The sequence below is a fragment of the Glycine soja genome, chromosome 11, assembly GCF_004193775.1.
Source record: "Glycine soja cultivar W05 chromosome 11, ASM419377v2, whole genome shotgun sequence".
NCBI classification, from domain to species: domain Eukaryota; kingdom Viridiplantae; phylum Streptophyta; class Magnoliopsida; order Fabales; family Fabaceae; genus Glycine; species Glycine soja.
The window spans coordinates 19,173,668-19,189,986 of NC_041012.1; the positions used below are offsets into that span (position 1 = coordinate 19,173,668).

The window sequence follows — 16,319 nt, forward strand, 5'->3', positions numbered from 1 at the left end:
CTAATATTTGGTTAATTAGTTTAGTAATTTATGATGTTATATTTCTTTTTTATAGACACTTCTACAAGCATTACATATTCATTAGTGGGTTGTTGTCAACTTTTCTGAAAATTGTGATACTAGTTACATATCAAGGGAGCTAATCAGATGTGAAATAAGCAAGGGCATTGTATGTCACCAGGCTTTTATTCTAATGTTTGATGCTATATTTAATTTGTTTTCTTTCTAATTATATCCCCATTTTTGTTTTCCATGAAAAAATTGGTATGATATGCTATATGGTTGATTATAAACCACAATGATTTTCTTTCTCCAAACATTTTTCATGGAAAACAGCTTGCAGCAATGCAGTGTGATCTTATCTCAAAACAATTATTAGCTATTTTATCTATAAAAAAAATGCATGTTACTTAGCACTTAAAAATAGAAAGGTTTGGTGCCACATTTTGATCTCTCATTGTCTAGTTTATGCAAGTTTATTTTGTCTTTCACTATTTCTATTTTATTTCTTTTTTTAAAAATATATATAAAATAATATTTTCAATAATTTTATTATATCTATATAACTTTTTAATAATAATATTTTTATTATATCTATAGAAAAAATAATATTTAAAAAAAAAGACATTCTAAGACGGTTCTTCCAAAAACCGTCTTAGAATTATCAATTGTAAAAAATATTTAAAAAAGACATTCTAAGACGGTTTTGTTTCGAAACCGTCTTAGAAATTGTATTCTTCTAAAATGGTTTTTGGAAACCATCATGAAAAGTGATGATGTTGACTTCAAAGAAGGTTCAAAAATGTCGTCGAAGATATTTTTTCTATTAGTACGGTGAAAGGTTGCAACTCCACCTTTGTTTAATAATAAAAAAGCAAAACCCATTACAAAATGAGTAACTCTCGTTGATTCATCTATTTATTAGGATGCATCTACAAGACATAGACTAAAATTCTTACATGAAGGTTAAATAAAGTCTTGAAATAATTGATATGTAATAACCAATATGCTTTCATGAAAGAAATGCTAATACTTGATGACATATTTAATACCAAATAAGGTTATTGATGTGCCAATGAATCATAAACCATATAGGTACTATTTAAAAGAATAGATTTTATAAGGGATTTGATTTAATGAACTAGAGTTATTTAGTTATGTGTTAAAGAAACTTAGATTTAATGTAAGGGGATGAATTTGATATCTAAAACTCGCTTAAAGTGCATCAACTCTTGTTGTAAGTGATAACAAAATAGATGAATTCACATTATTAAAAAGATTTAGACAAGGAGATCCCTTATTTTCACCTTACATTGTGGCATGTTGACAAAAGTAGTTAAAGAAATACTTTTCATAGGCTACAAAAAAACATAGATTTTTCATAAAAAAAGTTAATTTAATAATAAATGTGTCAATTTTTTTGCATTTAAACATGAAATTAGGCTTACGTAATCAAATTGATTATAAATATGTATAACATATTAACTTCCTTATAAATATCCTACATTGTAAATAAATTGAAAACATAATTACAATTTTTTTCCTGAAATTTTTTCATAAATTTTATCCCTAAATTTACAAACATTGTGAATTTCCCCCCTAAATATACAAAAATCACAACTTCTTGTCCCCTCAAAGCAAATGATCAAAATTAATGAAAAAATGACACAAAATTGTCTTAGTTGTAAATGTTTAGAGGGTAAACAATCATCACAACACGTCCTAAATTTGGTGATTTTTTTATGTGGAGCAAAATTCATGATGTTTTAGAAGTTGAGGGGTGAAATGTGCGAGAAAGAAAATTAGGAGGCAAAATTTGCAACAATGAAACTTTAAGGTGAAAGAATACATTCAAGTCTAAGTAAAATAAATACACTAAACCAGTTGGTGGTCTTCTCCCAAAATCTAATATGGTATGAAATACGTAAACATTTGGATTGTGCGTTTGTAGAATTGGTTGTAGAACAACGTAATTTTGCAAGATTGATTTCATGTAAACATGAGTTTAAAGTAACATGATTTTTGTTTAAATTAAAAAATATTAGGAAACTAAATTTTCTCATAGACTTAGTCATCTCTAACACCCTACCTTGTGTGGAAACCCCATTAGTAGGATCCTATAATGCCCTTTTTCTAAACTTTGTTTTTCGAGTAATAAAATAATAAATTCATTTAATTTACGAAAATATTATTTAAATTTTGATTTCAAATACTACAATTTAGCATAAAGCTTATTTTAAACACATTTTTTTCTTTAATAAGGAGAACATAGTACAAAATAAAGGTTGAAACTATATATGCGTAAATGATCTTTCTTTCCTTTCTCTTTAGGTTGTACTCAAACAACATCATCCTAAAAAACATAACATGTAGTCAACCAATTGGAATAATAAAAATCATACGCATCATTTTCGGAATAAACATATCAATAACATAATTATTGGTGCTAAAAGTATGGTGTCTGAAATATCATGAAGTTACCACATACAAACAAGGGATATAAAGTACAAGTATTTCAAAAGGCAGAATAGATAACCACAAATACATATACTATATCTAAGTTACAATCCCATGAATACACCAAGAATGGAAAAACCTAGATAGAGCAGTTAACTATCCCTATACTATCTCGGTTACAAAAATGGACACCACTACTAAAACTACCCCCAAAAAGTACCCTAAGAAGATCCCTGAGAGGATTTCACACAAACCCTCCTTTGGATCCTCTTTGGGATCCTCCTCTATAGCATCCTCCATGTCGTTGTTGATCACAATCAAAAGTAGAGCCTCTCTCCTCGCCTATGGGGTACCTAAAACTAAATATTGTGTAGTCAAAGGAATTAGGCTAAAGGTGAGTAACGCCGCCCTAGGGATAGCAACATTAGAAGGCGTCGCCTAAGTGTCGGTACTAGGAAGAACAAAATCCAAAGATGACGATGAGTCAAGAGATGAAAGTGGATCAGAAGATGGTGGAAGAGAAGTAGGAGTAATATATGTATATCCCAGAGCATGTGTTCTGGTGAGAACAAGTGACAGTGGTACTTCAATAAACGACACATTGGGTGATGCACCCTAGGTAAAAAGAGAAATGTAACATCACCACAAAAGGCATCTTGATCAATGCCAGGACAATGGGCCTAGTACCTATCGCCAATCTTAATGGTGAGGTGAAACAATGGGTCCCTTCATGATGCCATCTTCAGTAAAAAAAACAAATGATATATGGAGTGATTCACCCATCTCCTTTAAAACCACAAACAAATGACTTTTCAATCACAAACAAATTCATAATAACTATCACAAGGTGGTCTTCTCACAATTTCACTCATCACTTGACTCACGCCTAACTAATTCTTTTTTCATAATATCTAGGGATTGCTACCACTAGAATTTCTAGGACTCATTGGTCTTACACTTTGAGTTCGAATGACTATTGGGAGTACACCCCTTGTCACAATACAATGACGAGGTTCTCACTAACACGGTTATGGCTCCCATTTGTCGGGGTTGCCAGGTCGGCACTATGAAAACATAACCATAAACTCGGTGTCATACCCCCAAGAAACAACAAGTCAGCCATTTCAAACACATCACAAACCACAAGCAAATGCCCTAAGGCATTCTCACAAATTTCCATCAATTGAATCCATGTCCCATCCCACGTTTTATTAAGTTTTATGCAATATTTTCTTCTCTCAAGATTATATGGGGTTTATCGTAATTTATGTTCTCCAAGCAAAAGTCTTAAGGCTCATTCTAAGTCCACTTCATAATAATGTACTCAATGTGTAAGCGTACCTAAGAATTACTAAGTTCGATAGTTCATTGGGTTCGCACTCTTATTAAGTCTTTATTAATACTAGAATTGAATTCTAGTTTCTACAAATGCACTCATGCATTGAGTCCATTTGTTTGCCCCTCAAGGATTTCATAACTAAGAATTACTAAGTTTGATAGTTCATTAGGTTCACACTCTTATTAAGTCTTTACTAATACTAGAATTGAATTCTAGTTTCTACAAATGCGCTCATGCATTGAGTCCATTTGCTTCCCCCCTCAAGGATTTCGTAATCCTTAGTCACACCAATCACTTTCAAGACATTCATCACTTCCTAAACATCATACAAGCACATGCCAATTCTCAAATCTCAATCCAACAAAGCATTTCAATAATAGCAATCAAAGTACAATGAATTCATACCCAATTTGATTTAATTTGTAACCATCCATGTTTGAAAAAAGTAAATACTTCAATCATAACATTAAAACTCATTTATATTATTCCAAAGCCCTAGATCAATAGGGAAATTACAACTCATAATTCATTTGGAAGCAATACATTTGCGCTTAACAGACAGTGGCACTTAAGCGCCACCAACCCTGTGCTTAAACTCCACCACTAGCGCTTAAGCGCCACCTTCCTTGTGCTTAAGCCCTAGTGTTTGATAGCAATATTGGTGCTTGAAAAAAATGTCACACTTAAGCGCAAGTAAGATCCTAGTTAAGCATGAGCAACTACATGACCTCAAAAAAGTGTTTTTTTCATATACCATGGCTTCAAAATCAACCCACGTTGAATCCCAATCATACCAAACATATTTCCATAACATGGAACACCCAAAATGACAAAGATTCAGGATTGATAATAATCTTAGCACAAGATCTAAAAGAAAATGAACCTAAAGTGTTGATTTATGGAGAGCTAACTTCCTATGCTCCTACAACACATCTAATGGAAGCTACTCTGCAACCAAGCAAGATAACAAGAGGGAGAAGGGATGAACTCATCCATACCTCAGTTGGTGCATGAATATGGTGAACAATGAGTGGTTTGAAGCTTCAAGACTTAAGAAAATAAGATGTGGAGGCAATAATCCTTATTCCCTTCTTCTCCAAAGTTCAGTGTAGACCAAAAACGAAAATAATAGCCATTTAGGCACAAATGGGGTGGATTTCAATTGTTAAACAAGTCTAGGACAGTCCAAGGTTCAAGGATCCCAAGTGTTCATTGGTTCCTAAGCCTCTCCATGCCACAAAGTGACTTAGATTGAAAGAAAAAAATTGATGAAGGATGGGGAGAGAGGGCTGAATGTGTAGATGGCCTCTTTTAGGGGGATGCCTTTTGAAATTTTTTCCATAAAGGGTTAATTAGACATATAGTAGTTGTCATTATCAGGTGGCATCTTCTTAGAATCTCAAGGTACACTCCCTTTTATATAAACATTAAATTATTCATTGAATTCAAATGAAGAAATTATGAAAGCTCAATTTCATCAATACATGGAATAACCTAAATATTTACCTAGACAATACATTACATAGATGATGCAAGGTGAACCAACATTGTTATTAGGTTTCAGTTTCACCTTCTGAAACAAATTACTCTTCCATTGGTAAAAAAAATTAAATGATTCAAGCGAGAAAGTCAAAGATGAGTATCAGATAGAGTGTTTTCACTTCACTAATTAACTCTATTCCCAAAATAATCAGATTCAAAGAAAATAGGAAACACAAAACATGGTTAAGATGAATTTCTAGTTACTAGCTAATCAATTAATCGATCTTACACACGATTGTTGACAAAATTTCAAAATAAAAAGCCACAAATGATGAATAGACTAACAAATTAACAAAATTAACTTTCTGTAGATAATAGAAAGAGAGAGGGAATGAAATATCATACCAGTCATGGGAGCTTGTCGATGTTGATCTGGTGTCAAGCTAGCAAAACAAAAAGAATGGATAAATTATGAGACAATGGTTGTATTTTTTATATGTTGGAATAATAGAACTCGGTATTTGAGAGAGAAAAGAGAACAAACAAATTTAAAAATTGAACGAAAAAGGGAACTAACTAGGGATGACGGCCATGACAACAACTTTACACAGGCTTATGCTACAGCGACGACGTGTGCGACAACGGCAGTACAACCCTGACAGTGAGCTGGTGATGGAGAAAGGCTGCAATGGCGAGCTGGTGGCAAGGCCTCCGCGACGGCAAACTGGGTGCGCTGAAGAGTGAGTGAGGTGAGAGTGAACGCAGAGTGAAAAATAGGAGTGACAAACGATGCTAGGGTTGCTTCGTTTTGTTGTGGGTTAGTTTAAATTTCCGATGGATCCATATTCTGTCGGAAATTCCACCAGTAATTTTCGACAAAACCAAATCCATGGACAAAAATCTGTCAATAATAAAGGTTTTCCAACAGGATATTTATATGTCGGTAAATTTCGTCAATAACGTCACAATTTCCGACAAAATATTATCCGCCAAAAAATTTTGTCAGTAACTAATACTTTTTCGACAAAAATGCTTCCGTCGGAAAATTCCCGTCAGTAAACATGATTTTTCTTGTAGTGATAACATTAAACAAGAATAAAAAGAACTATACAAAGAAAGTGGGAGATTATATCAAAGCCCACAAAAACTTAGCGACAACCTGTAATTCGGAAGAGACATTCTATTTCTAAGAAAATCGTTCATAACAAAAATAGGAATTGAGTCCCACCAAGTGAAGGAATCATAAGACAAAGCACCAACATTAGCTAGCCTGTCTGGACAAAGTTTTCTTCTCTATAAATATGAGAAAGAACTAAAACTATATATTTACAAAAAAAATGACAAGTTTCCCATCTTTTACGCTGCTTCCAAGGGACAAAAGAAGGATTAGAAAAAGCTTGAATGACCAATGTAGAGTCACACTTAATCCAAACTTTCAGCCACCCTTTGTCTCTAGCCACTTCCAAAGCAAGAATAATAGCAAAAATCTCAGCAAAAAGAGATTTTTGGATACCTATGTAAAAGGAGAAACAACCAAGCATACCTCCCCGATGATCACGGAAAATACCATTGGAACTAGCATGACTAGGAGAACCATGAGCAGATCCATCTGTATTACACTTAATGGTGCCAAGCTGAGGAGCCCTCCAAAACACTTCCTTGATATATTTAGCCTTATGAGGATGAATATCAATAGAAAAATCTTTAAGAATAGAAAATTCATGCACAAAGTTGGACATGTTTCCGTTAGATTTAAAACCAAAAAGTTGGATGACCAAGAAAATCATGTTGTAAGCTTGATCAAAATGCACAGATTCATTGTTGAAGGTTTTCTCATTCCTACAAAACCAAATTGTCCAACACGTGTTAACTATAAGAGCTAACAAAACATCTGCAACCCAATTGCTCCAACTAGAATTTAACAACTGAATTAAGGAGAGAGATGAATCAAGATAGATGTTTACTAAAATTAGGGACTGCAACCATCTCCAAGGTTTGAGAGCAAAAGAGCAAGAAAAGAATAGGTGATGAGCACTTTCTTCACTCAAATTACACAAACAACATATGGAGGCAAAGACACATCCTCTTGCTTTCAGATGATCCTATGTGGGCAATCTATCCAACAAAAACCTCCAAAGAAGAAAAGACTTAGATGGGGGGACAGCAGTAGACCAAATAGTCCTGCCCCAAGAAACCGAAGGTTGTCGAGAATGAAAGAAGGATTTAGCAACTTTTAAAGAGAGAATACCATCATAATTCAGGCACTAGATTGGCTCATCTATTTGATTTAAGGAGACAGACAAGTTAATGAGCTCAAATTCCAATTGGGGTATTTTTTGGAATAAAATTTGAGGGATGTTCCAACCATTCACTACGTGAAAACGAGTCACTGAGGAAGAAAGCAACCTTCTAATAGAGGTAGGGAGATTAAGAACATCAGAGATTGATCTATCAAGACACCATGAATCATTCCAAAAATTGGTATTGTAACTAGAACCTAGTAACCATATAGAATTATCCATCACCAATCCAATATGATGCTTAAAAGAAGACCAAAGAGAGGATTTCTTGTAAGAACTAACCTGGCAGCTATTGGGAAGTAATCTGACCCTCAGAAATTGTTCCCAAATCTCATTGGAGAAGACAAAATTCCAATAGAGCTTGAGAGAGGCAGCATCATTTATCAAGGAGGCCAAAGGGATATCCAAACCACCCTCATCTAACGGGGAACACATCATATTCTAAAGCACAATGACAAGCTTTTGCTTTGTAATATCACTGGTCCAAATAAAATTTCTAGTATATCTTTTAATTTCCTTCAATAAAGATCAAAGGTCACGCATAAATATCGAATGAATATAACATGCCATTAATAACTAATTTAACTAGTTGGATTCTACCAATGACCAAAAGCATGGATCCCTTCCTTCCAAGAGTGAAGCTTTGCTTTCAACTTGTCAACAAAGGGCCTAAAATGACACACTTGTTGCTTCCCCCCCCCCCCCCCCCCCCCCAAAAAAAAAAGGAACTTCCAAGTAGATGAAAGGAAGAGATCCCATGGAGAAACCCAACAGATATTTGATCACCTTCAATCATTGAGTGGACAAAGTTCCATGAAAGAATTGACATTTTTCCAGGCTAATAAGTTGACCTGAAACTTCACCATAGGAATGGAAAAGATCTATCAAATTAAAAATGTTTTTCTTAGTTCCCCCGCAAAACACAAGAATTTACTTAATGTACATTCACTTGTTTTTAGAAGGAAGACATCAGCAAATTATAATTGCAACTAATCTTAAAATACACCAAGGTGTAACTTCTTAACATACTCCTTCCAAAAAACAAGTGATTAAACATTAGAAAATACTTATGGGATTTGCTGAAGTACACCCACTTATTTCTTAGTGTTCAAGTATAGGTTTTAAATCAGGAGGGTACACTTAGAAAAAGTATGCTAGCAAACTATAACTACAATTCATCTTAAAATGCATCTAGGTGTAAGTTGCTAATGCACTATTTCTTAAAAAAACAAGTGGGTGTGTTTTTTAAAAATTAGAGATGAGACACGTGTGACTTGTGTCTTTCCATGTACTTTATTGTTCACAATAGTGTGTTCAAGAAAGAAAACATAAAAATTAGATATAAGTGCAAGGATGAGCTCCAATCAATGGAGTGGAAAACGTTGGAGTTTGTCGAAGAAGCAAAAAACTCAAATTGCAGTAGAGCAAGACTCACAATCTCGAACTGGAGCAAAGCAGTCAATGGCTTCTTCACTTTCACGAGAGTAACAAGATTTATTCAAGAACCGATGAAAACTTGCAAACCACTTGTTTTGTCTGACTTACCAGTTTTTTTACTGGTTTTTTGTCTATCTAATTTCAAGGGTCATCCAAATCAGATGACAGTGTCAAACCGATCGATCTAGTCTGATTTTGACAACAATGATAAAAATTTACCAAAAAATATCTTACATTAAAAGTCCTTCTGTAGATAATTTTTAATTATTTTTTTAATGGTAAAGCTGGATTTTATTAATGATGAACAGGATAATTTTTAATTAATTAACTGTAAAATATTTACAATTAGTATATGGAAATTAAACCCATTCAATAAATGACTTACTCTACAGGCCTGTCTGCATACTATTTTTAGTCAGTTTTTGCCTTAAAAAAAAAACAAGATTTGTTTCTTTTTTTTTTTTACAATTATTTTCATTGAAACTAATGCGCTTTAGAAACAAGAAAGCAAAACTTAACAAAATCTTGTGTCCATTATGGTGGCAATCGATTTGTAATTTCATTTCGAATTCCAACCTTTTATTTTATTCTCATGCAGGACATAGGAACCTGCTCCGTGTTCCAAGATGGGAATCAAACCATGGTCGCAAGAGGGAGAGATGGCTATTTCGAATGAGGTGTTGATCAAGAATTGTGTTACACAATAATAGTAATAGCCACTGTCAAGACCAATATGTTCTCAATGTGGCTGCTAGAATTCTTTAAAATCCAGATTTGTGGAGGGTATTGTCAGACTTTACAACTGTAGGATTGTTGCATGAAAGGTGGCTTGGGTCATGACCCAGCTGCAACTTAGTGTAAGAATGCCAAAAGGGATTGGTTGACATAGACTTCTTGATACCATATCAATTGTCAAACACTTCATTCATCTATAACTTGGTCGTTGATGAGAATTAGCTATTAGCTATTGATATAACAACAATACACATACATGTTAGGGGTTCAAAATCCAACTACGTCGAACATAAAATTGAAAACCAACTCAAAAATTGAAAACAGTAAAAAAAAAAAAAAAACAATAGTCATTGGTTTGGTTTTTATTTTTTATTTTTCAAACCGCATGATTTGATTTAACTTTTTGGTTTGATTTACGAAAACCAAATCATACGGATTGTTTTACTTTATGTTTAATTGTGAAAACTTTGTTGTTCATTTATACTATTGAACTAGTTATTATTCAAATCTTGTCTAATTAATAACAAATTTTTTTAATATTTCCTAATAGAATTTTCAAACTACAAAGATTAAATCAAACAAAACCCCAAAAAATCAATTTAATTTGATTTAAATTTCATAATTAATATAAACCAAATCAAACGGCCCCATACTTTATTTTCTTGTTTATTTCAGATTAATTTTAAGTCAAGATGGCACTAAACCGCACCACAAACACCCCTACATACATGCATGATTTATTATGCGTGTGCATCTAACAGTTGATTTTCTATTATCTAAAGTGAATTGCGTGCTCACTTCACTGAAGCCCGACCCATTCTTTTAAAATACTGCTCTCAAAATTTCATCAAATAACTTTTCTTTCTGAAAAAAGGTTTCAAATATACTTTCTAAAATAGCTTTCAACACCAAAAAAAGACAATCAACCACACCCTAAGTAATCCTGATCAGAAATATCTTTCCTAAAATAAATGTCACTGGTCCTTTATATCATTGCCCCCTACAAATATGTAGTCAGTTCAGTCTTGATCCTCCCTTGCACTCCTCATGCCATTTACAGAAGCATTGCAGGGCATCCCTCATCCATGCATGCCGGCAGTTTCCTAGTGCCTCTGACACAACCAGCCAACTCCTTTTTCTGGTGCTTTGCTCAGGCCATGACTCAAGTTCCTCTTTCACAAACAAGGCAAACATTGCTGCTTTACATAAACCTTCTGGACTGCACTCATCTTGGAGGGTCTTACTCCTAAATTCATAGTACCCAAGAAAATCCTGACACAAAGTAGCCTCAATATTAATCATCAGTTTGCATTCATCCATCCAAATAAAAACACAAAAAAGCAACATAAATACATCTAGCAGCCTCGTATTCAGTTAAATTGAAGAAAAAAAATCGAGACTTGGGGATTTCAGGGACAACAATTTAAGAATTAAAGGTTGAAGAACATGCCAAGCTCATCATAGATGACATCAAAACCATGCAATACCACTGATTTTTGCTCAAAGGGAAGCAGAAAATGAGACAATTAGGTGCAAATTTCGCTAACTCGTTCCCTAATTCTCACTTCTTACATGTTAATGTGGCCTCAAATCCTCAACTGGTGGCATTTAGATGAAAAGTTAGCCCAAATTAATTTATTTATTTATTGCGAAATTTTGTTGTCATCTACTGGATTTCATATATGATGTGAGAACATGATTTGGTTTTCACGTAAGCTTCCTAGACTCCTCCAAGATATTTGCAGATACCACATGAAAATGTTACAGAAGAAAATGTTAAATTAATTCAATTAAGTGGAGAAGCTTTTCACCATTAGGTCTCCTCGAACTCCTGCTTCTTCAATAGCTTCTCTAACTGCAGCCTCCTCAACAGTTTCATCATTCTCCCAACCTCCCTTTAATAGCAAAGCAAAATCACAATAATCAGTAGACGAGATGTCAAATCAGAAGCCATTCAGAAAAGAATTTACAGATGTCAACTACATTAATTTAGAAAAACAAATCCTCCCTTGCTATGAAGTAGCAGACTACTTATTGTGAACCAGTAAAACCTTTTTCAACAGCATATTGACCGATTTAATAAAGATCTCTTCGATATTTTCAATGAGTGTCATGAGTTATTCAAGTGCCTAAAACTTGGCCTTTTCAGTGTGCAATACAAGTTACCTAATTTGTTGTATGTTTAAATTAGGATGACAGAAATTTCTGAACCTTATTCACTTGGCATATCTGTCAAATTAGTGGAGTCACCAGTGAAATATCTCTGGTTAAAGCTACAGGAAAATTGAAGTTCTCTTAAAGATAAGCCAGATTCCTAAAGGTTGAAAGCAGGGTAGGTTCTCCTGAAAACATGCAAACTGGTTATGACAGCTACCTACATGCCACCCACACATTCACAAGGTTAAACCATTCAAGCACATGAGAAGAACTGTCTGTATTGCATATTAAATATGTCAAACAGCAAAATATAAGGCTTTCACTTTCATCCCTTTATCCAAAGAAGTCATTATGATTAGTGTCAAAAGGCACAATAACAACTTCCAAATACCACAAGAACATGAATAATTGAAAGGAAACAAACTAAATCAGTTTTGGTCAATAGTCAATACAATTTTAGTGGGAATCTTGTATTACCGTTTTAGTTTTTGACACAAGAAATCAAATGGATTCACATCCTCTTGTGCCACAGGACCGTCCTGCTAGAGAGATAGACACAAATCTTATTGTGCAGACTCCCACCATAATAGGTTATACAGTCCACTAGTTATAGGCAACAAAAACAAATTATGTCTATATTTCTCTAACAGTATTCTATTCTGTTTTTGAGCAACAGAGGATCCAAATTCAAAGTTAATGTACCTGTCATCCCAAAATAGGTTTGAAATGTTTACATTAACAACAGTATTAGTATACATTATATGAAAACTTACACCAGGATGCGTACTTACTACTTATGTTTCTTAACAATGGATTTTTTTTAAATATCATAAGAACTTGATAATAAATTATTTCGCACCGTAGCTGTTTTAGATATTCTGATCCTTCCAAAACTAATGAATTTATCAGAAAATTCTAGATTAATATCATTATAGAAACCATAGTTGCAAGTGCAGTGCACAAGTACTAACTCAGTAAAATAATACAAACACAATGTATATTTGTTTACCAAACATTAATACCTTTGGAAACAAAAGACCCGGTCCACTAGTTGAATTAATCATAAGCACTTCAACAATCTTCTCAGAACAAGAGTCTCCACAGTCATCTTCTTTATACCTAAATGGAACACACCTGCAACACAATTAGCATCTACAGATCAGATCAGATCAGATCAGATCTCTAAGCATACGAATCCAACTTTTCAAACTTCGAATAATTATTTATTCCTAGTTAAAAAAATTGGTTAGCATAGTAAAAGCTGTTTCAGCTTAAAGGAAAATAAATTTGGATGACAAACATCTTTCTATTCTTTTCTTTTGGCAACAAATTTGCACCTTGAAAATTGAAATTAGTCGGATTAAGTAATGATTTTGAGTGTAAGAAATCACTAATACGACAAAAGTTAACAGTATAGATGACAATATGACAACAAGTCAACAAGACAACAACCGAGCAATACAGTGAGAATTAAACAAAACCAAATCAACTCACAGTTAAACTGATCTTCAAAATCAACCATATTCATGAAAATCAGACAAGTCATGTTTTCCAGTTCAGTTACTATTCAATCTACATAACATTAGGAAGTCCAATCCTTACAAATGAAATCTTAAAGCCACCATAACTCTTGTACACAAGCCAAGATGAAGAATAAAATTACATTCAAGTCACTATAGTGTTTTTGCAGCATTGTTGAGAGATGATAAGACCAGGTGATGAGGAAAATAGTATGCATGGACTAGAAAAAGACGTCAGGGCATCAAAGAATCTTAACCAAAAGGCAGATGGAAAACTACTTGCAGCATGCCATTGTCAATTCTAGGATTCCATGCATAGCTAAAATACAAGTCGCAAGTCCAATGCAAGCTAAAGCCAATGCAGCAAACAAGACTATTTCATACAACTCCGTTGTTTAGTTAATTGGGCATCTCCAATTGCAAGACAAAACATTACATTCCAATGTTATAGTCACAGGGCACAGAAAATCTATATTCTATATCTTTCACCCTTTGCATGTACTTATGACCACATAGCTTGAGAACAAACAATGGTAATTAAGTCAAAAAATGATCTATGACAAATGACTCCACAGTACAATACCAAAAAAAAAATGCCTTGATTCAATACATCATTTTTTAACCATAAAACCCTTATAAAATCCCATTTATTTTACACCGACCTAAACAATCAATCAATCAATCAATAAATAAATAAAAATACTCTTGTGTGTGTGTACACACACACATCATAAGAAAATTACCCATTTGGCGAATATCAAACTTGGCTTGCCTACTAATCATAACTTTCCATTTCTATATTCTTTAAATATTCAAATCTACACTCCTCAAAACCATATTTTAGGACCAAACCTTGTGATTTTAACAGAAATTCAATGCAACATTTTTCAGAAACTAAAAACACCGTTAATTCAGAAAGAAAAGAAGAAGAAGAAGAAGAAAGAGGAGGAGGAGGAGGAAAGCAACCCGGCAATAAGGCGATAACCGTGTCCGTATCGTTGCTGATGCCGACCTGTTCGGGCCACTAATTCAGTCATCATAACAATAATTTTTTTTCTCTCTCTCTCCTCTTCTCTGATTCGATTTCAATCACAAAATCAAACAATCCTCTTTCATCATTATGATTGATTGATCACAATGCACACGGCCGCACCAGATTCCAGCCCATGCAACCACCGTCCGAGACTACGACGACGACGACGCGCAGCATCATCAGTCACGAAACGAAGCAGCACGCCATTGTCGTTTTAGGGTTCAATTGTGTCGTTCGCTAAGAGAGAGAGAAAAGAGTGAGGTGAAAATGCGAGCGAGAGAGAGAGAGGGTTCAATTGTTTTATTTGGAGTAATAAGAGAAACGGAAGGAAGAACATAAAGCGATTGTAACGGATCGGATCGGATCGGAACTGTCGTCTCCACGTGGATCGTGGTCAGAGCATGGGTCCCACTTATAGGGACCTCTCTCTGATAAGCGGACCACTGAATCTCGGTGGGTCGACCTGTAAGGTACAGACACGTGGACAACAAAGAGGTTTTGGAAGGGTTTCTTTGTTTGGGGATCAACAGCGGCAGGGAAAGCAGGAGATTGCGAAGCGGTGGAACTGGAAGGGGTCAGCCGATAGGGGTGCATTTTTCATTAATGGGATAATTGAGTATCACGACTTTGTAGGAACCCCCATGTTCTTCATTTACTTCCCCCACTTCACAAAAAAAAATAATAATAATAATAATTACTTCCCCATTCAATTTTTATTTATAACCAAAATAATAGTAGTATAAGTTTTTTTTTATTTTTAGAAATTAAAGACGTTATAAGAAAATATTTATACAAAAATTATATTGAGCTTAATATTCATGCATTTTTATTATTTTACTTGTGATTCAGTAATAAATTAAGACATTAATCAGTTTAGAGTTTAATGGTCATACCTTGATAGAGTAAAGTAAATTTAAATTGTTATTCAATTATAAATCATAGTTGATGTTTTACTCAGATTCAATAACCCCTGTAATTAGTGGTCGACCTATAGGCCACTCAGATCCTCGATATCTAGAAAATTTAAATAAGATAAAAGAGAAACTTTATTTCTTAGTTATAGGATAAAGATATAATGTTAATACCAAAAATTATCTTATATTAGAGGAAAGATAATATAATTACCTTTTTTTTTCTTATTTACATTATCTAAAAGGAGAAGATTGAGATTATATAATCCAATCTCTTCCTATATAAGATATTTGCAGGTACCTTCACCACAGTCCATGGAGAGGCTCACGAATGAGTACCGTCATGAGCAGATCTTGTCAAATCTGATAAAAACATTTGGTGCCTACCGTGGGACAAAGGAAAACTTTTCCTTTGACCACATCATCATCATCATCAATGGTAGCAAACGATGACAACACCTCCACAGGCAACCAAAGAGTACCACCACTAGGGCAGGTGGCAAACTTGTTTAGCATGCCTACCATGGGAACCCCTAAAAATGGGAGCCCAGTAATCGTGGTGAAGATCTTGTGTTAGGTGTCTAATGATCATTCCTTGTGCCCAGGAGATGGAAGACCTCCAAAGGAAGAACACCGCCCTTAAAGAATAGTACCAGAAGATTTGAGAGGACAACATGAACTCGGTCTCGATAGTCGGCACCCATCGGACTCATCTGCTAGGGACAGATGAAGTCAACACGGCGTGGAGGGAAAGAGCTCTGTTGGTCACTCAGTAAGTCCATAGAGTGGAGAATCGGCTTCATCCTTTCATCGATGACATCATGGAGACACTGCTACCCCCCGAGAGAAAAATGTTGATGATAGATAGATATGACGGACTCTTGGACCCAGATGAACACGTGGATGCATTCGTCACCCAGATGAACTAGTTCACTAATGAGAATTCCA

At 34.4% G+C, this 16,319-nt stretch overlaps 1 protein-coding gene across 1 annotated transcript; it reads right to left on the minus strand.

Moving 5' to 3' along the window:
- Window positions 1-10,578: 10,578 nt before the first annotated feature.
- LOC114373810 (nudix hydrolase 16, mitochondrial-like) lies at window positions 10,579-14,860 on the minus strand. Its single transcript, XM_028331354.1, has 4 exons — window positions 14,394-14,860; window positions 12,930-13,041; window positions 11,562-11,645; window positions 10,579-11,022 (listed from the first exon to the last, which is right to left on the minus strand). Exons 1-4 carry the CDS (start codon window positions 14,465-14,467, stop codon window positions 10,765-10,767), a joined length of 528 nt encoding a protein of 175 aa, XP_028187155.1. The 5' UTR covers window positions 14,468-14,860; the 3' UTR covers window positions 10,579-10,764.
- Between the last annotated feature and the right edge of the window lie 1,459 nt (window positions 14,861-16,319).

Bases quoted from the DNA above. Each gene is read 5' to 3' on its own strand.
- LOC114373810 (XM_028331354.1), bottom strand. From the start codon at position 14,467: ATGATGACTGAATTAGTGGCCCGAACAGGTCGGCATCAGCAACGATAC. The intron at 13,042-14,393 runs GTTGCTTTCCTC...ATTGTGTTGCAG, and splicing joins GGTTATCGCCTTATTGCCGG to GTGTGTTCCATTTAGGTATA. The intron at 11,023-11,561 runs GTGAAAAGCTTC...ACTTTGTGTCAG, and splicing joins GAGTTCGAGGAGACCTAATG to GATTTTCTTGGGTACTATGA.